The 23558-nt window shown below is 65.4% G+C and overlaps 1 protein-coding gene across 1 annotated transcript; it reads left to right on the top strand.

Annotated features, from left to right (window-relative positions):
* Positions 1–3148: 3148 nt before the first annotated feature.
* On the top strand, positions 3149–23386 carry LOC119159067 (IQ motif and SEC7 domain-containing protein 2-like). Its single transcript, XM_037411579.1, is given in 18 exon segments — positions 3149–3672; positions 3998–4027; positions 10293–10569; positions 13111–13581; positions 14064–14290; positions 14292–14406; positions 14408–14907; positions 15714–15875; positions 16001–16123; positions 16536–16702; positions 16816–16955; positions 17362–17487; positions 17617–17716; positions 18180–18341; positions 18682–18846; positions 19383–19432; positions 19693–20339; positions 23320–23386. Coding segments are annotated over 18 exon segments (3975 nt in total). The 5' UTR covers positions 3149–3226.
* The last annotated feature ends 172 nt before the right edge of the window (positions 23387–23558 follow it).

Raw genomic sequence — 23558 nt, 5'->3', positions numbered from 1 at the left:
CCGGCACCAGGTGGGATATGGGGGGGGGGGCACCCCCCAAAACCGGGGGGTTGGGGGCGGTGGGGAGGGTGGTCGTGGGCTGGGGACCCCCCCGGGTTTGGGGTTGGGGAGGGGGAGGGGAAGGAGGGGGCAGAGGGTTGGGGGGTGAGGTGGGGGTATGGGGTGGGGGACCCTCGGGTTTGGGGGTTCAGGGGGGTGTTATGGGCTGGGGACCCCCTGGTTTGGGGGTTCAGGGGGGGTTATGGGGTGGGGGACCCTCAGGATGGGAGTTTGAGGGGGTTATGGGCTGGGGACCCCCTGGTTTGGGGGTTCAGGGGGATTATGGGGTGGGAGACCCTTGTTTTTCGGGGTTCCGGGAAGTTATAGGGTGGGGGACCCTCAGGTTTGGGAGCTTGGGGGGGGTTATGGGCTGGGGACCCCAGTTTTGGGCGTTCATGGAGATGTTATGGGCTGGGGACCCCAGTTTTGGGGGTTCGGGGTGTTATGGGCTGGGGACCCCCTGTTTTGGGGGTTCAGGGTGGTTATGGGGTGGGGGACCCTCAGGCTTGGGAGTTTGGGGGGGTTATGGGCTGGGGACCGCAGTTTTGGGGGTGCAGGGACCCTATGGGGGGCTATGTAGGGATTATGGACTGGGGACCCCAGTTTTGGGGGTTCGGGGGGTGTATGGGCTGGGGACCCCCTGTTTTGGGGGTGCAGGGACCATATGGGGGCCTATGCGGGAGTTACGGGCTGGGGACCTTGGTTTTGGGGGTTCAGGTACCCTACATGGGGCCTATGGGGGAATTATGGGGAGGAGACCCCCAGTTTTGGGGGTTCGGGGGGGCTATGGGCTGGGCACCCCCAGTTTTGGGGGTGCAGGTACCCTCATGGGACCTATGGGGGAGTTATGGGGAGGAGACCCCCAGTTTTGGGGGTTCAGGGGGGTTATGGGGTAGGGAAGCCCGTGTTTGGGGGTGTAGGGGCTGGGGGAGGCATGTGGGGGAGTGATGGGGGTCATGGAGTGGGCACCCCCATTTTGGGGGTGCAGGGACCACAGAGGTTGTGGCTTGGGGGCTTATGGGGGGGGCTATGGACTGGGGACTCCTGGGGGGGGTATAGAGGCTGGGGGGGGTATAGGGGAGTATAGACCAGGACGCTTATATGGGGGCTATATGGGCTGGGCTGGGGGTCCCTGGGGGGGGTATGGACTGGGGCAGGTGGCACTGGGGGGTCCCAGGCCATATGGGTTGGATCAGGGGGGTCCCAGGGCCATATAGATCAGGATGGGGGGTCCCAGGGCCATATGGGCTGGGTCAGCGGGGTCCCAGAGCCATATAGACCAGGACGGGGGGGTCCCAGAACCATATAGGCTGGGTCAGGGGGGTCCCAGGGCCATATAGATCAGGATGGGGGGTCCCAGGGCCATATGGGCTGGGTCAGGGGGGTCCCCGGGCCATATAGATCAGGATGGGGGGGTCCCAGGGCCATATGGGCTGGGTCAGGGGGGTCCCAGGGCCATATAGATCAGGACAGGGGGTCCTAGGGCCATATGGGCTGGGTCAGGGGGGTCCCAGGGCCATATAGACCAGGACGGGGGGGTCCCAGGGCCATATGGGCTGGGTCAGGGGGGTCCCAGGGCCATATAGACCAGGACGGGGGGGTCCCAGAGCCATATAGACCAGGACGGGGGGGTCCCAGGGCCATATAGATCAGGATGGGGGGTCCCAGGGCCATATGGGCTGGGTCAGGGGGGTCCCAGGGCCATATAGATCAGGACGGGGGGGTCCCAGAGCCATATAGACCAGGACGGGGGGGTCCCAGGGCCATATAGATCAGGATGGGGGGTCCCAGGGCCATATGGGCTGGGTCAGGGGGGTCCCAGGGCCATATAGATCAGGACAGGGGGTCCCAGGGCCATATGGGCTGGGTCAGCGGGGTCCCAGAGCCATATAGACCAGGACGGGGGGGTCCCAGAACCATATAGACCAGGACGGGGGGGGTCCCAGGGCCATATAGATCAGGATGGGGGGTCCCAGGGCCATATGGGCTGGGTCAGCGGGGTCCCAGAGCCATATAGACCAGGACGGGGGGGGTCCCAGGGCCATATAGATCAGGATGGGGGGTCCCAGGGCCATATGGGCTGGGTCAGCGGGGTCCCAGAGCCATATAGACCAGGACGGGGGGGTCCCAGGGCCATATAGATCAGGATGGGGGGTCCCAGGGCCATATGGGCTGGGTCAGCGGGGTCCCAGAGCCATATAGACCAGGACGGGGGGGTCCCAGGGCCATATAGATCAGGACAGGGGGTTCTAGGGCCATGTAGATCAGGACGGGGGGTCCTAGGGCCATATGGGCTGGGTCGGCGGGTCCCAGGGCCATATAGACCAGGACAGGGGGGTCCCCGGGCCATATAGATCAGGATGGGGGGTCCCAGGGCCATATAGACCAGGACAGGGGGGTCCCCGGGCCATATAGATCAGGATGGGGGGTCCCAGGGCCATATAGACCAGGACAGGGGGGTCCCAGGGCCATATAGACCAGGACGTGGGTCTCGGGGCCATAGGGCCAGCCCAGCTCCATACATTCCCAGGACCGTATAGCCCAGCCCCCAGTGCCAGCCCCCTGTCCCCGCCCCCCCCAGGGCCATACGGACCCCGACGGTCAATACCAAAACCACCTGGACCCGGAGGGGCCATACCCCCCCTGCGCTGACCGCGACCTCCCCTACGCACCCCGTACGGACCGTGACGGGCAATACGCGCCCCATACGGACCGGGACCTCCCCTACCAGGGGCATGTCGATCGCGACGGGCAATACAGCAGCCGTACGGACCGCGACGGGCAATACCAGCCCCACCTGGACCGCGACGGGCAATACCAGGAGCATCTGGATCGCGACGGGCAGTACCAGGAGCACTTGGATCGCGACGGGCAATACGCCGGACATACGGACCGCGATAGACCCTACGCGGCTCATATGGATCGTGACGGGCAATACGAGGCGTTAACGGACCGCGACGGGCCGTATCCCAACCGTCCCGATCACGATAGGTCCTACCAGAGCCGTAAAGATCGCGACAGACCTTACCAGGCTCGTACGGAGCGCGATGGGCAATATATGAGCCGTACAGAGCGGGATGGGCAATATATGGGTCGTATGGAGCAGGACGGGCAGTACCACGGCTGCTTGGAGCGGGATCTCCAGTACCAGCCCCATTTGGAGCGGGATGGGCAGTATCCCAGCCGGATGGAGCGCGACGGGCAGTATCCCGGCCATATGGACCGCGACGGGCAGTATCCCGGCCATACGGAGCGGGATGGGCAGTATCCCAGCCGGATGGAGCGGGACGGGCAGTATACGAGCCATACGGAGCGGGACGGGCAGTACGGGAGCCGGATGGAGCAGGACGGGCAGTATCCCGGCCATATGGACCGCGACGGGCAGTATCCCGGCCGGATGGAGCGGGAGCTGCAGTACCGGGCTCGGGATGGTCACTACGCGGCCTGCTTGGACCGGGATGGCGCGTATCCCGCCTCGTGCTCCCGGGATCGCTGCGGCGCTTCCCACCGGGACTGGGAGCGGGACTGGGCGCGGGGGCAGCTCAGCCGGGGTCCGTCCCGCAGCTCCAGCCCCGGGGGGGGAGGACACAGCACCAGCGCCAGCACCAGCCCCACCACCACCCTGCAGCGCAAGTAAGGACCCTCACCCCCACCCCTCCCCCATCCCCCCCCATCCCCCCGCTGGGAGCAGGTGCGGGAGCTGCAGGGGGGGACCCGCGTGTGTCATGGCTCTGCGCGTGCGTCCCCCCCCGCTGTCACCCCGTCTGCCGGTCTGGCCGGGCGCCCTTGGGGGGGGGGGGGGCGGGACGGCGACATTTTTTGGGGGGTGGGGGAGGGGATTTGCAGGGGTCGGCACCCCCCCCCGACCCAGCCCCCCCCTGGGACCCCAAGGGGGGGGAGGGGCTGTGCCGCTCACTGACACCCATCCCCCCCCCCCCGAATTCTCCCCCCCCCCCAGGTCAGACCGGGACAGCTCCAGGACAGTGAGGTCAGTACTGCCCCTCCCCCCATGTCCTTTGACCCCACCCCTCCCCCACCCCATCCCCGGACGCCTGGGTCCAATCCCTGGGGCATGGGGGGGGGTGTTGTTGGATGGCAGCAGACTCAGCGTGTCACGACAGACCTGGCATGTCGTGACAGGGGCCAGCCTGTTGCAATAGGGCTGTTGCATCGTGATGGGGATGATATGTTGCGACAGGGTTGAGCTGTCGCGACAGGATCCAGCCAGTTACAATGGAGCAGATGTGTCAGGTATTGCAATGGGGCCGACCTGTCATGACAGGACAGGCCTAATGCAATAGGGCTGATGCCCGCATATCGTGACAGAGCGAGAGCCAGTGTGTTGCAATAGGGCTGACATGTCACGACGAAGGTGACAACGAGGGTGATGTGTCGCAACAGGCCCCCACCGTGCTGTGCTGTGATGTCACAACAGGCCCCGTCATGTCGTGACGGGCCTGCTCATGTCACGACAGGGCGGGGGGGGGGGGGCGGAAAGCGCGTTGCCAGGGTGGCGGGCGCACGCGGGGTGGTTGCCAGGCGACGGCGCAGGCGGTGGGTGACAGCGATGACAGCGCCGGGGGAGGCGTGACAGCGGGGGGGGGGGGGCGGGGAGGGACGTCACCATGGCAACCAGGGATCCGCCCCCGGCGCCGTGTCCCCCCTCCCCCCCCAGGATCTTGGGGGGGGCCGGCCCCGCCCTGCGGGTGACACGAGGCCACGGCGGAGTGTGCGAAGGCGTGCAACGCCGTGCAAGGGTGCAATGTGAGCATGCAACTCCGTGCGAGGGCCTGCAACGCCGTGCAAGGGTGCAATGTGAGCGTGCAACGCCGTGCGAGGGTGTGCAACGCCGTGCAAGGCAATGTAATCTTGTGGGTCAGTGTGCAAGGCTGTGCGAGGGCGTGCAATGCCGTGCAACCCAGTGCCACCCTGTGCATGGGTGTGCAAGGCTGTGCAAGGGTGCAATGCAAGTGTGCAATGCCATGCAAGGGAGTGCAACCCAGTGCGTGGGTGTGCAAGGGCATGCAATGCCGTGCAACCCTGTGCCACCCTGTGCGTGGGTGTGCAATGCCGTGCAACACCATGTGATGCCGCACAAGGGTGTGCAAGGGCGTGCAACGCCGTGCAAGGGTGTGCAATCTGGTGGGTCAGTGTGCAAGGCCGTGCAAGGGCATGCAATGCCGTGCAACCCTGTGCCACCCTGTGCGTGGGTGTGCAATGCCGTGCAACATCACATGATGCCGCGCAAGGGTGTGCAAGGGCGTGCAACGTTGTGCAACATTTTGCATGGGTGTGCAATGCCATGCAAGGCTGCGCAGCCCCGCGCGTGGGCGTGCAAGGCCATACACACGCGTGTGCGAGGCTGCCCCGTCCCACGTGCCAGGGGGACCCTCCCCCCCCGCCCCGGCTCGCACGTGGGCCTCTCACGCCCATCCTCGTGCAAGGCTGTGCCCCCCCCCGCCCGCCCCCCCCCCCCCCTTCCGGGCAGGAATTCCGGGCTGTGATGAGTTTGCCAGGCCTGAGAGGCCGGACACTGGATCCCTGATCCCAGACACTGGATCCCCGACCCCGGACACCGGGGTCCCAGCGTGACCCCCTCCCCCCTCGGATCCACCATGATGTGAGTGTCGGCCCCCCCCAGGGGGGGGCTGGGGGCACCCGGATTCCTGGGTCCCTTTTGGGTGGGGTGGGGGGTGGGGAGAGGCTGGACCCGCCGCTACGGGGCTGATCCCCCCCCAGATCCTTGGGGATCCACTGGATCCTGCTGCCCCCCCACCCCCGCCGTGTCCCTTCCCCTTCCCACCCCGCCCCACTCGTGTCCCCCTCCCCGTGTCCGTGTGTCCGTCCCCCCCCTCCGGTTCTTGACTCGTGTTTTCTCTCTCTCCCCTCCCCCCCCCGGTCTGTCCGGCTTCCCCCCCCCGCCCCTCCCCCACTGTCCGTATGTCCCCACCCCACCCCGGTCTGTGTCCCCCTCCCCATGTCCGTCTGTCCCCCCATGTTCATCCATCCCCCCCATTCCCTCCCCCCCGTCCATCTGCCTGTCCCTCCCACTGACCCCCCCACCCCACCCCACCCCTTGACCCCCCCCCCCCATTGACCCCCCCCATCTGTGTCCCCCCTCCCCCGTCCTGCCCCTCCCCCCTCCAGGTGCCACCCATGGGTGCTCTTGGCTGCTCCAACCTCCCCCCACCCACAGGTAAGAGCCCCTCCCCCACCCCAGACGCCTGGGTTCCCCTGGGGGTCCTGCCCCCCCCCGCCCCTTCTCAGGCCCTATAGGGGCCATATGGACCCTGCTGGGTGCCATAGAGGCTGTACAGAGCCCTATGGGGCAGTATAGGGGCTGTACGGTGCTATATAGGCTGCAGAGAGCCCCACAGGGCAGTATAGGGGCTGTATGGTGCTGTATGGGCTATACGGAGCCCTGTGGGGCAGTATAGGGGCTATACAGTCTGTACAGAGCCCCACAGGGCAGTATAGGGGCTGTACGGTGCTATACAGTCTGTACAGAGCTCCACGGGACAGTATAGGGGCTGTATGGTGCTATATGAGCCATACAGAGCCCTACAGGGCAGTATAGGGGCTGTACAGTGCTATACGGGGCACACAGAGCCCCACAGGGCAGTATAGGGGCTATACAGTCTGTATAGAGCCCCACGGGACAGTATAGGGGCTGTATGGTGCTGTATGAGCCATACAGAGTCCTACAGGGAAGTATAGGGGCTGTACAGTCTGTATAGAGCCCCACAGGGCAGTATAGAGGCTGTATGGTGCTATATGAGCCATACAGAGCCCCACAGGGCAGTATAGGGGCTGTACGGTGCTATATGAGCCATACAGAGTCCTACAGGGCAGTATAGGGGCTGTACGGTGCTATACAGTCTATACAGAGCCCCACAGGGCAGTATAGGGGCTGCAGGGTGCTATATGGGGCACACAGAGCCCTACAGGGCAGCATAGGGGCTATACAGTCTGTATAGAGCCCCATAGGGTAGTGTAGGGGCTGTATGAGCCATACAGAGCCCTACAGGGCAGTATAGGGGCTGTACAGTCTGTATAGAGCCCCACAGGACAGTATAGGGGCTGTACGTACCTTATGTGCCGTGGGGGCCCCCTGGGTGCTATAGGGGCCCTGCGGACCCCTCACCCCGGCTGGCACAGACCCCTTGCAGGTGGTATGGGGGCTATAATGACCCCCCCACCCCCCCGGGGCAGTATAGGGGGGTATAGCCCCCTGGGCTGTGGAGGGGTTATGGAGACCCTATGGCTAATAGAGGGGTTGTATGGCCCCCCGGGCCCTGGGGCTATATGGCTCCTATATCTAGGCACTGTATAGAATGTATAGGGGCTCCTTGTGGCTCCTCAGGGCTCCATAGGGACCATGTGGATCCCCATAGGCTTCTAGGGGCTGTACAGATCCCCAGGAATCTATAGGGCCTGTATGAATCCCCAGGGATCTGTAGGGGCTGTAGGGATCTCAAGGGATCTATAGGGGCTGTACGGACCCCAGAGACCTATAGGAGCCCTCGTAGATCCTTGGGGGACTTATAGAGGCCCTTGTAGATCCCTGGGCCATAGGAATCCTCAGGGATTTATAGGGGCTGTATGGATCCCTGGGAATCTATAGGGGCCACCTGGATCTCCAGGGATCTATAGGGGCCGTAGGGATCTCAAGGGATCTATAGGGGCTATACGGACCCCAGAGACCTATAGGAGCCCTCGTAGATCCTTGGGGGACTTATAGAGGCCCTTGTAGATCCCTGGGCCATAGGAATCCTCAGGGATTTATAGGGGCTGTATGGATCCCTGGGAATCTATAGGGGCCACCTGGATCTCCAGGGATCTATAGGGGCCGTAGGGATCTCAAGGGATCTATAGGGGCTATACGGACCCCAGAGACCTATAGGAGCCCTTGTAGATCCCTGGGGGACCTACAGAGGCCCTTGTAGATCCCTGGGCCATAGGAATCCTCAGGGTTCTATAGGGGCCCTATAGGTTCCCCAGGGATCTATAGGCGGCCATACGGGGCCTGGGTCCTCCCCCGGCTGTTGGGGGGGGTGGTGTTTGGGGGCGGTTGCCGTGGCGACGCCCGGTTATTTTGGGGAGAGGGCGGTGACGTAGCGGGAGGGGGCGGGGCCAGCGCCGGGGACCCAGGCGTCCGGGACACCCCCCACCCACCCCCCTGTCCATCACCCCGCCGCGTCGCCACGGCAACCGCAACCTCGGCAACGCGCCGGCCCCGCCCCCGCCCGCCGCGTCTCCATGGCAACCGCCAGCCCGCCGGAGGGGGGGCGGGGGGGCGGGGGGGAGGGGGGTGTCGAGCGGCGCGCTCCGCGCATGCGCCTGGGGCAGGCGAGCCCACTGCCCCAGGGACCCCACCTTGGGGGGGGGGGGGGGCAAGACCCCCATTTCAGTCGGGGCAGCCCCCCCTTTAAAAATAAAAACTGTGGGGGTCTCCATCATGGACCCAGGCATCCGGGCCCCCCTCTTCTTAATTTTGGGTGGGGGCAAGACCCCTCTTTCTACCTCAGAAGGACCCGCGCCTGTGTGTGTCCCCCCCCCCCCACCCCGGGCGTCCCCCGGCCCCCCCTCCCCACGCAGGCGCAAACGGCTCCACCGGCCGCCGGGGCCCTGTGGGTGCTGCTGCTGCAGAGCCGCGCCCCCCCCCCCCCCCCTCCCCCAACCCAAACAACCCCGGGGACTCCCCCCCCACCACCCCGTGGGGGTCTCCCCACCTCCGTGGGTGCCCCCTCCCGCCATGTGGTGCCTGCAGTGCACCGCCGACCGGCGGCGGGGTCCGCTCCGGCAGCGCCTGCTGCACGGGTGAGTTGGGGACCCCCCCGGGACCCCCCCCCCCAAAATCTTTTACACCCCCCTCATACACCACCCCCCCCCAAACACCCCCCACCCCCCATCATCATTTACCTCACCCAAACCATCGGGGACCCCCTGTGCGCCTTCCCTGCCCCCCCACCCCGGGTTGCCCACCCCACCCCCGGGTTTGCCCCTCCCCCTCGGGTTTTGGGGGTCCCCCCGGCTTTCCTGCACTCCCCCCCCCCCCCCCCCCCCCTGCCGGATTACCCCCCCTCCCCCATTCCTGGACGCCTGGGTCCCCAGCAAGGGCGGGGGCACGGATGCCTGGGTCCCCCGGGGCTGGGGGGAGGGCTGCCTGTGTCCCCACGTCCGTGTGTCCCCATGTATGTCCTGTGTCCGTGTGTCCCATGTCCATGTATGTCCCGTGTCTCATGTCTATGTATGTCCTGTGTCCATGTATCTGTGCCCCTCTGTGTCCGTGTGTCCACTTATATCCAATGTCCATGTGTCCCTGTGTCCCCATGTCTGTGTCCACATATGTCCATATACGTCCCATGTCCACGTGTCCCTGTGTCCCCAGGTCTGTGTCCACATATGTCCCCATACGTCCCATGTCCATATGTCCCGTGTTGGTCATATCCCTGTGTCCTCATGTCCCTGTATCCTTGTGTCTCCTGTCCGTGTGTCCAGGTATGTCCATGTGTCCACGTGTGTGTCCTGTATCTCTGTGTCCCCATGCCCATGTATGTCCCGTGTCCATGTGTCCACATATGTCCCGTGTCCATGTGTCCACATATGTCCCATGTCCATGTGTCCCTGTGTCCCCATGTCCCAGTGTCCCTGTGTCCCCATGTCTGTGTCCACATATGTCCCATGTCCCCCTGTCCATGTGTCCCTGTGTCCCCATGTCTGTGTCCACATATGTCCCATGTCCCCCTGTCCATGTGTCCCTGTGTCCCCATGTCTGTGTCCACATATGTCCCATGTCCCCCTGTCCATGTGTCCCTGTGTCCCCATGTCTGTGTCCACATATGTCCCCATACGTTCCATGTCCATGTGTCCCGTGTTGGTCATATCCCTGTGTCCCCATGTCCCTGTCCCCCTGTCTGCTGTGTCCATGTGCCCCCATGCTGGTCATGTCTCCATGTCCCTCTGTCTCCACGTCCATGTGTCCCATCTCTGTGTCCCCCCATGTCTCTGTCCCCATGTCAGCCATGTCCATGCGTCCCATGTCCCGTGTCCCTATGTCCCATGTCCATGTGTCTGTGCTTCCTGACGTCCCCATGGTCCCTGCTCAGGTGACTTCAGGCTGTTTGAGGGATCTGGGGCGGCCTCGGGGGGGCCTTGAGGCTATTTGGGGGGTCTCGGCGAGGTCTGGGGGGGGGGGGTCTCAGGGGGTTTGGGGGGGCTCCCGACATGGGGGTGACGTGGTGTCCCCGCAGCGTGGATGGCGAGGCGCCAGGCAGCGAGGGTGGGGGTCCAGTGCCTGACAGCCCCGGGCGACCCCCCCCATACCGTGGCCTCCCCCAACCGGCCCCCCAAGGGCCGGGGGGATCCGGGGGGGGCCCTGGGGGGGGCTCCCCGGGGTTGGCCTGGCCCCGGCTGCCACCCCAGCCCGCCAGCGTGGCCCTGCGCAAGCAGGAGGAGGAGGAGGAGAGCAAGAGGCCGAAGGCTCTGAGCGACAGCTATGAGCTCTCCACCGACCTGCAGGACAAGAAGGTACCTTGGGGACACCCAGGGACACCCCCAGCACCCCCCCGCGACTGTCCCCGGCCACGTGTGATTGTCCCCAGCCCCATCTGTGATGGTCCCCAGCCTCACGTGATGGTCCCCAGACATGTGTGAAGGTCCCCAGCCCCATGTGTGACCCCAGATGGTCACTGTCACCGCCTGAGGCTCCATCCTCATGCAAGGCCACCGTGCCCCCACCCCGCTGCCGTCCCCCTTTCCCGGGGTGTTGTCTCACCTGTGTCCTTCTCCTGCCCTGGCCCCTCCCTGGCCACCTCTGGCACCCTGATGTGTCCCCATCCCTGTGTCCTGATGATCCACGTCCCCATCTCCGTGTCCCCGTCCCCATGTCACCCATATCCCCATCAATGTCCCCATCAATGTCCCCATCTCCATGTCACCATCCCCACGTCCCCATCCCTATGTCCTGATCCACATCCCCATCTCCATGTCCCCATCTCTGTGTCCCTGTCCCCATCTCGCATATCCTGTGCCTCCATGTCCCCATCCCCATGTCACCCATATCCTCATCAATGTCCCCATCAACGCCCCCATCCCCATGTCCCCATCCCTATGTCCTGATCTGTGTCCCCATCTCCATGTCCCGATCTCCATGTCCCCCGTATCCATCGCTGTCCCATCAATGTCCCCATCCCTATGTCCTGATCCACATCCCCATCTCTGTGTCCCTGTCACCATCTCCTTGTCCCCATCCCCATGTCCCCTGTATCTCCATCCCTGTCCCCATCCCCATGTCCCCATGCCTATGTCCTGATCCATGTCCCCATCTCCATGTCCCTGTCCCCATCAACGTCCCCATCCCCACGTCCCCATCTCTGTGTCCCTGTCCTCATCTTGTCCCCATCCCCTTGTCCCCCTTATCTCCATCCCTGTCCCCATCCCCATGTCCCCATCCCTATGTCCTGATCCATGTCCCCATCTCCGTGTCCCTGTCCCCATCAACGTCCCCATCCCCACGTCCCCATCTCCGTGTCCCTGTCCTCATCTTGTCCCCATCCCCTTGTCCCCCTTATCTCCATCCCTGTCCCCATCCCCATGTCCCCATCCCTATGTCCTGATCCATGTCCCCATCTCCGTGTCCCTGTCCCCATCAACGTCCCCATCCCCACGTCCCCATCTCTGTGTCCCTGTCCTCATCTTGTCCCCATCCCCTTGTCCCCCTTATCTCCATCCCTGTCCCCATCCCCATGTCCCCATCCCTATGTCCTGATCCATGTCCCCATCTCCGTGTCCCTGTCCCCATCAACGTCCCCATCCCCACGTCCCCATCTCCGTGTCCCTGTCCTCATCTTGTCCCCATCCCCTTGTCCCCCTTATCTCCATCCCTGTCCCCATCCCCATGTCCCCATCCCTATGTCCTGATCCATGTCCCCATCTCCGTGTCCCTGTCCCCATCAACGTCCCCATCCCCACGTCCCCATCTCTGTGTCCCTGTCCTCATCTTGTCCCCATCCCCTTGTCCCCCTTATCTCCATCCCTGTCTCCCCATCCCTACGTCCTGATCCACGTCCCCGTCTCCGTGTCCCTGTCCCCATCTCCGTCCCCATCCCCACGTCCCCATCTCCGTGTCCCTGTCCTCATCTCCTTGTCCCTATCCCCATGTCCCCCGTGTCCCCATCCCCGTGTCCCCATCCCCGTGTCCCCATCCCCGTGTCCCCATCCCCGTGTCCTGATCCACGTCCCCATCTCCATGTCCCTGTCCCCATTGACGTCCCCATCCCCACGTCCCCATCTCCGTGTCCCTGTCCTCATCTTGTCCCCATCCCCTTGTCCCCCTTGTCACCATCCCCTTGTCCCCCTTATCTCCATCCCTGTCCCCATCCCCATGTCCCCATCCCTACGTACTGATCCATGTCCCCATCTCCGTGTCCCTGTCCCCATCGATGTCCCCATCCCCACGTCCCCATCTCCGTCTCCCTGTCCTCATCTCCTTGTTCCCATCCCCTTGTCCCCCTTATCTACATCCCTGTCCCCATCCCTGTGTCCTGATCCATGTCCCCATCTCCATGTCCCTGTCCCCATCGATGTCCCCATCCCCACGTCCCTATCTCTGTGTCCCTGTCCTCATCTCCTTGTCCCCATCCCCTTGTCCCCCTTATCTACATCCCTGTCCCCATCCCTGTGTCCTGATCCATGTCCCCATCTCCATGTCCCTGTCCCCATCGATGTCCCCATCCCCACGTCCCTATCTCTGTGTCCCTGTCCTCATCTCCTTGTCCCCATCCCCTTGTCCCCCTTATCTCCATCCCTGTCCCCATCCCCATGTCCCCATCCCTATGTCCTGATCCATGTCCCCATCTCCGTGTCCCTGTCCCCATCGACATCCCCATCCCCACGTCCCCATCTCCGTGTCCCTGTCCTCATCTCCTTGTCCCCATCCCCATGTCCCCTTTATCTCCATCCCTGTCCCCATCCCCACGTCCCCATCCCAATGCCCTGATCCACATCCCCATCTCTCCCCGTGTCCCCCCCCACGTCCCCTCCCGTGTCGTTCCCCCCCCCCCCCCCCAGGTGGAGATGCTGGAGCGCAAATACGGGGGCTACTTCCGCACGCGCCGCGCCGCCCGCACCATCCAGGCCGCCTTCCGCCGCTACCGCATGGCCCAGAAGTTCGAGCGGCTGCGCAGCGAGGGGGGGCGCGCCCGCCGCCTGGCCCTCCCCGGCCTCCGCCTCCAGTTTTCCTTTGAGGAATACGACCGCGGACCCCCAGCCCCCGCCCCGGGACCCCCCCCGCCGCCTCCCCCTTATTTCCAAGGCAAACCTGCCTCGCTGGACGAGGGGGTGTTGGGGGGACCCCGAAGGGCACCTCGATACGGGGGGTCTTGCCGGGCTGGTTTGGATGGGGGGGGTGGTCCCGCCGAGGGGGCGACGGCGGGAGGGGGGGCCGGGGTGGGGGGCGCTGGCAGCCCCCCCCGGCAGCTCTCGGCCTCTGCTGACTTTGGGCCCGGAGGAGCTGACCTGGAGGAGGCCTTTGCGCAGCAGGTAGGGGTCGTGGGGGGTCGTGGGGGTCATGGGGGGTCATGGGAGGCCACGGGGCTCATGGGGGCAGTGGGCATCACAGGGGGCACGGGGGTCACAAGGGCCATGGGGGGCCATGGGGGTCACAGGGCTGTGGGAGGTCACAGGGGTCATGGAAGTTCCAAGGGCCATGGGGGGTCATGGGGGTCACAGGGTCCATGGGGGGTCATGGGGGTCACAGGGGTCATGGGGGATCATGGGGGATCATGGGGGCCGTGGGCATCACAGGGGGCATGGGGGTCCCAAGGGCCATGGGGGTCACAGGGGTCATAGGTCTATGGGGGGGGTCACAGGGGAGATGGAGGCCACAGGAGCTGGGGGGTTACGGGGTCACAGGGGTCCCCGGGGGCTGGGGGAAGGGGACGTGGGGGTCACCGGGACCCTCGGGGGGGGGGGGGGTGTCCCGGGGAGTTGGGGGGCTGACAGGGGGGTGTCTGTCTCGGCAGGTGAAGTCCTTGGCTGCTTCCATCGATGAGGCGCTGGGGGGGGGGCGAGGGGTTCCCTCGGGGGCCTCGGCCCCCCCCGCGGGTGACAGCGCTGCCACCTCCACCAGCGACGTCACCCTCTACCTGGATGAGGGGCTCCCCGGCTCCCCCCGCTCCCCCGAGCGGCCCCCCAGCCCCGAGCCCCCCCCCGAAACTGGGGGTCCCCCCCCACCCCCCGCCCCACCGCCCCCCCCCACCGCCTCCCACCAACCCCCCTGGCCCGGCTGAACGCTGGGGGGGTCCTGAAGACCCTCCTCGCCGCGGCCCCCCCTGCTTGGAGTGCCGGGGGCGGGGGGGGCGGCGGCGGGGGGCACCCCCCTTTGCTGACGGTCGAGCCCCCCAGCGACAGCTCGGCCGACCTCAGCGACCGCTCTGACCGGGGCTCCATCAACCGGGGGGGTCCTTACGAACCCGAAGGGGCCGGGGGGGGCACGTTGCCCCGTAGTGGACCCCCCCATCGCTGCTTCCACCCCGAAGCCCCCCCCGCACCTCCCCCTGCCCCCCCGCCGCCCCCTGCTGCCGAGGAGGGCTCGGAGGGGGACAACGAGAGCTTGGGGAGCAGCTCCAACTCCAACGAGACCCTCAACTGCTCCTCGGGCTCCTCATCCCGTGACAGCCTGCGACGCCCCCCCCCCGCCCCCCCCCCCCCACCTCCTGCTGCCCCCCCGCAGCCCCCAGGTCCTTCTGGACCCCCCGGCAAAGCCACATACCAGCGGGAACCGCGGCAGAGCTGGGACTCACCGGCGCTCAACAATGACGTGGTGCAACGCCGGCAGTATCGCATCGGCCTCAACCTCTTCAACAAGTGAGGGGGCAAAGGAAAATCGGGGGGGCTGGGGGGGGCGGTGGCACCGTGGCGGACATGGGGTGGGGTCTGGTGGCCCTATAGTGGGACTACGTGGTGGTCTGGGTGAGCCTATGGAAGGGTTAGGGTGAGATTCTTGGTGGCCCTGTGGTGGAAGCAGGGTGATGTTCTAGGTGCCCCTATGGTATGGACACGGTGATGTTCTAGATGACCCTGTGGTGTGGACGCGGTGATGTTCTAGGTCACCCTGTGGTATGGACACGGTGATGTTCTAGATGACCCTATGGTGTGGACGCGGTGATGTTCTAGGTCACCCTGTGGTATGGACACGGTGATGTTCTAGATGACCCTATGGTGTGGACGCGGTGGTGTTCTAGGTGACCCTAGGGTATGGACGCGGTGATGTTCTAGATGACCCTATGATGTGGACGCGGTGATGTTCTAGATGACCCTATGGTGTGGACGCGGTGATGTTCTAGGTCACCCTGTGGTATGGACATGGTGATGTTCTAGGTGACCCTAGGGTGTGGACGCGGGGGGTGTTCTAGGTGACCCTAGGGTGTGGACGTGGTGATGTTCTAGGTGACCCTAGGGTATGGACGTGGTGATGTTCTAGGTGACCCTATAGAGAAGATTGTCATCTTAGGTGACCCTACAACCAAAAGATGATGATGTTTAGGTGACTCCATAGATGCCAGAGTGACCCTATAGCCAGGAGAAGGTGACGTTCTAGGTCAGTCTATAACCAGGGTGAAACAACGAGCCCCACGGCCGTCGGGGTGACCCTGTGCCCAACACCTTTGTAGGAAACCAGAAAAGGGGATCCAGTACCTGATCGAGAGGGGCTTCCTCTCGGACACCCCTGTGGGGGTGGCCCACTTCATCCTGGAGAGGAAGGGCTTGAGCCGGCAGATGATCGGCGAGTTCCTCGGCAATCGCCAGAAGCAATTCAACCGCGACGTCCTCGAGTAAGGAGCGGGGTACACATCGGGATGGGGTGGGATACGCGTTGGGATGGGGTGGGATGCGCTCAGGGGTTCCCACCAGGACTGAGGCCATCTTCTGTCTTGGGGGGGGTGGGGGTCTCCTGCAGCTGCGTGGTGGATGAGATGGACTTCTCCGGGATGGAGCTGGATGAGGCGCTGCGGAAGTTCCAGTCCCACATTCGGGTGCAGGGGGAGGCCCAGAAGGTTGAGCGCTTGATTGAGGCCTTCAGGTGAGGGATGGTGATGGGTCCCTGTCCCCACCCTGCCTCCCCCGTCCCCAGGAAGGGGTTCTAGGTGACCCTATGGATCGAGAGGGAGGTGCTAGGGGTGGTGGCCCACACGTGCCATGGGGCGATGTTCTAGGTGACCCTGGGGATTGAGAGGGAGGTGCTAGGGGTTGTGGCCCATGTGCCATGGGGTGAAGTCCTTGGTGACCCTGTGGACTGAGTGGGGGGTATTGGGGTTGGTGGCCCACACGGGACCAGCCAATGTCCTAGGTGACCCTGTAGAGTGGGAGGACATTGGAGACGGTGGCCTGGACCACACCGGGACTGCTGTGGGGTGCAAAGGCCATCCCAACCACATGGGGATGGCTGTGGGGCACCCTGACCCCATGGGCCGTGGGGATTGTCCACCCCGCAGCCAGCGCTACTGCGTGTGTAACGCGGCCCTGCTGCGCCAGTTCCGCAACCCGGACACCATCTTCATCCTGGCCTTCGCCATCATCCTCCTCAACACCGACATGTACAGCCCCAGCGTCAAGGCCGAGCGCAAGATGAAGCTGGAGGACTTCATCAAGAACCTCCGAGGTGAGGACTGCGGTCCCATCTTGTCTCCCTGCCCCCGGTGTTGCGTTGTGTCCGTCCCTCCCCCCCTCCGCTCAGGAATGCGGGTTCTAGAGCAGGGGCTGGGTGTCGCACAGGGGTGGACAATGGGGAGGACATCCCCCGGGACATGCTCGTGGGCATCTACCAGCGCATCCAGAGCCGGGAGCTGCGTACCAATGACGACCACGTGTCCCAGGTCCAGGCTGTAGAGCGCATGATCGTCGGCAAGAAGCCGGTGGGTTCACTCAAGGGATGGGATGGGTTCTAGGTGACCCAAGGGGGAAGTTCTAGGTGACCCTATGGGGGGATGCTCTAGGTGACCCGGGGGGATGGTCTAGGTGACCCAAGGGGGAAGTTTTAGGTGACCCTATGGGGGGACGCTCCAGCTGACCAATGGGGGACGTTCTAGATGACCCAAGGGGGAAGTTCTAGGTGACACTATGGGGGGACGCCACAGCTGACCAATGGGGGACGTTCTAGGTGGTCCAATGGGGGATATTGTAGGTGACGCTCTGGGGGGATGCTCTAGGTGACCCCAGGGCTGGGACCCCAATGTTGAGGGTGCCGTGGCCATGGAGTGGGAGGTGGTGGCTGTGTCCTGCTGAGGCCCAGCCCCGGCGCTGAGCCCCCCCCGTCCCCAGGTGCTGTCCCTGCCCCACCGGCGCCTGGTGTGCTGCTGCCAGCTCTACGAGGTCCCTGACCCCAACCGGCCCCAGCGCCTGGGGCTGCACCAGCGCGAGGTCTTCCTCTTCAACGACCTGCTGGTGGTGAGCTGGACCTCTGGGTCCCCTGAAGAGTAGGGGTGTCCCTGGGGTGGGATGGGGGTCACCCGTGAGGAGTCAAGGGGTCTCACAGGTGCCTGGCTCCCCACCCTGGTGACCCAGTGGCCCCGGCAGGTGACGAAGATCTTCCAGAAGAAGAAGATCCTGGTGACCTACAGCTTCCGCCAGAGCTTCCCCCTCGTTGAGATGCACATGCAGCTCTTCCAGAATGCCTGTGAGCCCCACAGCCTGCCCCACTGCCCCACAGCCCCTTCAGGGGTGGTTCTTCTGCCCCCGTGGTCCCATGGGGTCCACCACCAGATGTCCCTTTGCCCTATGGGGTCCACCATGGAGTGTCTTCCATTGGATGTCCCATGCTGTCACCCATGGGGTGTTCCTTACCCCATGGTGTCCCCCATTGGATGTCCAGCTGCCCCAGGGTGTCCCCCATAAGATCTCCCATGGTGTCCCCCACTGGATGTCCCATGCTGTCACCCATGGGGTGTTCCTCACCCCAGGGTGTCCCCCATAAGATCTCCCGTGGTGTCCCCCATTGGATGTCCCATGGTGCCCCCATGGGACATGTCCCCCCATGGGATGCTCCCCTACCCCACAGCACCTCCTGTGGGATACCTCCTCTCCTGGCCCCCCGAACCCCATGACCTCTGACCCCCCGACCCCCCCCCCCAACCCCCCAGATTACCAGTTCGGGATCAAGCTGCTGTCAGCGGCGCCGGGTGGGGAGAGGAAGGTCCTGATCGTCTTCAACGCCCCGAGCCCGCAGGACCGGCTGCGCTTCGCCAGCGACCTCCGCGAGTCCGTGGCCGAGGTGCAGGAGATGGAGAAGTACCGCGTGGAGGGTGAGCGGGGCACTGGGAGCACTGGGATGGGCAACTGGATGGGGAATGGGACCACTGAGGGAACTGGGATGGGCACTGGGGACACTGGGAATGCTTGGATTGGCACTGGAATGGTTCTTGGCGTCAGTTGGGTGGGGAGTGGGGGATTGGGGGAACTGGGATGGGCACTGGGGTGGTTCCTGGGGTCACCTGGATGGGGACTGGGGACACTGGGACAGATACTGTGGGCACTGGGAGCGCTGCAATGTCCACCGGGGTATTCAATGGAGGCATTTTGATGGGGACTGGGAATGTTGGGGGGCACTGGGATGACTGGGGCCATTGTGTGTGTGTCCTGCAGCGGAGCTGGAGAAGCAGAAGGGGGTGTCGGGGGCACGGGGGGGGGGACCCCCCCGCGAAGCCCTCAACGGGCTGAGCCGCAGCAGCCTGGAGGACGCGTTCGGGGCCGGCGAGGGGCTCAAGCGCAGCGCCCTCAGCAGCTCCCTGCGGGACCTCTCTGACGGCGGTGAGACTGGGGGGGGGGGGGGGGGGCACCGGGGGGGTGGGGTGGGGTCCCTGGGGGGTGTAGGGTCCCCTGGGAGGGCATTTGGGGTGGTCTCGGGGGGCATCTGGGGGGCCCTGGAGGGAATTTGGGGTGCTCTGAGGGGGGATTTGGGGTCTTGGGGAGGGGGCAGGTGGGGTGGTCTGGGAGGGGGCAGGTAGGGGGGTCTGGGGGGGGGGGCAGTTGGGGTCCCATGGGAGTGCATTTGGGGTCCCCTGGGGGGCTTTTGGGGGGGTTTAGGGGAGCCCCTGAGGGTGTTGGAGTCGCCTGGGGGACGTTTGGGGTGCTCTGAGAGGGGTAGGGGTCCCTTGGGGGGGTTGGGGTCCCCGAGAGGGCATTTGGGGCACCCTGGGGGGCAGATAGGGTGGTCTGGGGGACTGTTGGGGTCCCCTGGGAGGGTATTTGGGGACCCCTTAGGTGTGCCCCACCCCCATTTTGTGACACACATCCCCCCCCAATTGTGTGCCCCCCCTCACTGTGTGCCCCCCCCCCCACCCCAGGCAAGCGGGGCCGGCGAAACAGCGTGGGGTCCCTCGACAGCACCATTGAGGTGAGCTGGGGGGGCGGGGACTGCCACAAACCACTCCCCCTTTAAGCCCCGCCCCAGAGCCCCTTTGCCCTTAGAGAAAGGCCGGGGCTTGTGCGAGGGGTGGTGCTTAATCTAGAGGGGTGTGGCTTGTGCAGGGAGAGGGCGGGGTTTCCTCCAGGGGGTGTGGCTGTACAGCAATGGGATGGGGCCGTGTCTGAGGGGGTGCGGCCTGCCGGCCACAGGGGCGTGGCCTGTCGTCTTGACCCCGCCCCCTCCCGCAGGGCTCCATCATCAGCAGCCCCCGGCCGCAGGCGCGGGGACCCCCGGGGGGAGCCCCCGAGGGCTACAAGCCCCCCCCCCGGCCTGTCTCCAATTCCTCCTCCTTCCTGGGGTCCCTCTTCGGCAGCCGACGGGGCAAAGGCCCCCCCGGACCCCCGCCCGGACCGGGGGGCCCCACTTCGGCTTCAGCCTCCTCTTCCTCGGCTTCATCCTCGCATCACCATCACCCCCCCCCCGCGCCCCCCCCCGCCTCCGAGGGTCCCTCCAAGCTGCAGGCGCTGCACGCCCAGTACTGCCACGGGGCCGGGGGGGCGGCGGCAGGGGGGGGGGCCCGGCCCCCCGCCGCCGCCCCCTTACCCCCAACAGCCCCCCCCTCCTTCTCGCCCTGCGCCCCCCCCGCCGCTGCCCGCCATCGCCGCCGGAGCCCCCCCTCGCTTCCACGGGGGGCCCCAACCCCCTTTGTCGGCCCCCCCCCAGCAGCACGGCCCTCCCGGCGGGGGGTTCCCCCCACCGCACCCCCATTACACCTTACACCGACCTGGCAAGAGGGGAGGTGCCCCCCCCGGCCCCCCCCGCCAGCCCCTCTCCCCCCTACCTCTCTACAGCCCTGCGCCCCCCCACCACGGGCTGCCCCACGCTTACCCCCCCGGCCCCCCCCCCACACCACCACCCCCCGCCGCCCCCTGCCCCCGCCAAGCACTTTGTTTTCGGTGGGGGTGGTGGTGGGGGGGGTCCGGCTGGGGGGGCCCTGCGGGGGGGTGGCGGTGGGGTGGCCCCCCCACCCCATCACCACCATCACCACCATCACCACCACCACCCGCCCCCCCACTCCCCTATCCCCCCCCACCCTTCTTACCCCCCTTTGCCCCCCCCCTCGCCCCACACCCCCCTCAGCCCCCACTCCCCCGCCGGCCCCACCTCGCCCCTGGCTCAAGCCAGCCAGGGCCCCCCCCAAACCCAAGGGGGGGAACCGCATCAGCACGGTGGTCTGACCGCCCACCCCCCCCGCCCCGCCAGAGGACGGACACAACTCGTGGCAGCGATGGACAGCGCCGGCATGCTGGATGCGGTGGTTATTTTTGTAAACCCCCCCCCCCCCTTTCCCCCCCTCCCCCCCCCAAAAAAAAACAACACCCTGCACGTGGCTCGTGTTTGGCTGCTCACGCCTCACCCCCGCGGGGGGTCCCCCCCACCCCGCCATCCCGGGGGTCCGGCAGCGAGGATAGCCCCCTCCCTCCCCCCCCCCCCGGCTCAGGCTGAATGTCACATGGCACTTTAACCCCCCCCCCTCCCCTTCCAGCCCCCCCCCCCCCCCCCCAAAAAAAAAACGCCTGGGTCCCCTTTGCGGGCAATACCCGGTGGCTGCAGACCCAGGGATGCGCACGGGGGGGACCCCGGCGTCAGGACACCCCCCCCCCCCCCCCCCCCCCCCCCCGGGAGGACCCAGGCCCCCCGGGCCCGCATGCGCCCGTGCCGGGCTCTGTATATAAGAGACTGTATATTTGATGCTTCATAAACGGACCGGCCGGCCCTTGGCGTGTGACCTGCCTGTGCCCCCTTTTTTGGGGGGGGGATGACGACGGGCACAATGCACCTATAGGAGCTATAGGGGGTAGGGCTATAGGCGTCGTGGGGGGCTGCTTTAAAGGCCGGGGGGGGGGGGAGCTATACGGAGCGGGAGGTAGAGGGGTCCTGGCGCTATAGGGACCATAATAGGGACCCTGAGAGCTATAGGGGCCATAGTAGGGACCCTGAGGGCTATAGGGGGCATGGTAGGGACCTTAAGGGCTATAGGGACCCTGAGGGCTATAGGGGCCATAGTAGGGACCCTGAGGGCTATAGGGGCCATAGTAGGGACCCTGAGGGCTATAGGGGCCATAGTAGGGACCCTGAGGGCTATAGGGACCCTGAGGGCTATAGGGGGCATAGTAGGGACCTTAAGGGCTATAGGGACCCAGAGGGCTATAGGGGGCATAGTAGGGACCCTGAGGGCTATAGGGGGCATAGTAGGGACCCTGAGGGCTATAGGGGCCATAGTAGGGACCTTAAGGGCTATAGGGACCCTGAGGGCTATAGGGGGCATAGTAGGGACCCTGAGGGCTATAGGGGCCATAGTAGGGACCTTAAGGGCTATAGGGACCCTGAGGGCTATAGGGGCCATAGTAGGGACCCTGAGGGCTATAGGGGCCATAGTAGGGACCTTAAGGGCTATAGGGACCCTGAGGGCTATAGGGGGCATAGTAGGGACCCTGAGGGCTATAGGGGGCATAGTAGGGACCCTGAGGGCTATAGGGACCCAGAGGGCTATAGGGGGCATAGTAGGGACCCTGAGGGCTATAGGGGCCATAGTAGGGACCTTAAGGGCTATAGGGACCCTGAGGGCTATAGGGGGCATAGTAGGGACCCTGAGGGCTATAGGGGGCATAGTAGGGACCTTAAGGGCTATAGGGACCCAGAGGGCTATAGGGGGCATAGTAGGGACCCTGAGGGCTATAGGGGCCATAGTAGGGACCCTGAGGGCTATAGGGGCCCTGAGGGCTATAGGGGGCATAGTAGGGACCTTAAGGGCTATAGGGACCCTGAGGGCTATAGGGGCCATAGTAGGGACCTTAAGGGCTATAGGGACCCTGAGGGCTATAGGGGCCATAGTAGGGACCTTAAGGGCTATAGGGACCCTGAGGGCTATAGGGGGCGTAGTAGGGACCTTAAGGGCTATAGGGACCCTGAGGGCTATAGGGGGCATAGTAGGGACCCTGAGGGCTATAGGGGCCATAGTAGGGACCTTAAGGGCTATAGGGACCCTGAGGGCTATAGGGGGCATAGTAGGGACCTTAAGGGCTATAGGGACCCTGAGGGCTATAGGGGCCATAGTAGGGACCCTAGGGGCTATAGGGACCCTGAGGGCTATAGGGGGCATAGTAGGGACCTTAAGGGCTATAGGGACCCTGAGGGCTATAGGGGCCATAGTAGGGACCCTGAGGGCTATAGGGACCCTGAGGGCTATAGTGGCCATAGTAGGGACCCTAGGGGCTATAGGGACCCTGAGGGCTATAGGGGGCATAGTAGGGACCCTAGGGGCTATAGGGACCCTGAGGGCTATAGGGGCCATAGTAGGGACCCGAGGGGCTATAGGGACCCTGAGGGCTATAGGGACCATAGTAGGGACCCTAGGGTCTATAGGGGCTGGGGAGCTATAGGGGTCACAATGGGGACCCTGGGGCTGTAGTGGCCCGAGGGCTGTAGGGGCCGTAATCGAGGCGCAGGGGCTATAGGGGCTATAGGTGCCGCTGGGTGGGGCAGGAAGGGCGGTGAAGGCACAGGGGGCGGTGCGATTTGGGCGGGGCTGCCCTGGCCCCGCCCCCGCCGGCCGTGGCCCCGCCCCTCGCCCCGCGGGCGGACGGCAGCGCACGCGCGCTGCGCCCCTTTAAACGTGCACAAGCAGCCCCGGCTCCTGCGCTGACCCAGCCGCGGAGGCGAGGATCCCTCCGCCGCCGGGAGGGGGCGGAGCTTGCGGACTATTTCTCCCTCGGTCCTCCCCCCCCACCGCCTCCCGCCGGCCGAATCGCGGCGGTGGCCGTGGCGTATTGGGGGGTGTCGTCGCCCCCTCTTCCTCTGTGGCGCCCTCGCAGGCGGTGTCGGCGGTGTCGCCGCGCTCAACGCCCTCCCTTCCCGCGGCGGAAGGAGACGGCGTCGTGAAGCGAGCCGCAGCACCGCCCGGGGCGGTGTGCGCTGCCGCGCCTGCGCAGTGTGTGCGTGCGCGCGGGGCGGGGGGGGGCGGGGAGCGAGAGGAGGAGGGAACCCAAGATGGCGGCGGCGGCCCGGCCGGGGGTACCGGGCAGGCCTCGGGCTTGAGGCGGGCGGATCGTGG

This window comes from Falco rusticolus, chromosome 18 (genome assembly GCF_015220075.1).
Source record: "Falco rusticolus isolate bFalRus1 chromosome 18, bFalRus1.pri, whole genome shotgun sequence".
NCBI lineage: Eukaryota > Metazoa > Chordata > Aves > Falconiformes > Falconidae > Falco > Falco rusticolus.
Note: the sequence above shows the minus strand (reverse complement) of the source record. Positions and strands in the feature narration are given on the sequence as shown.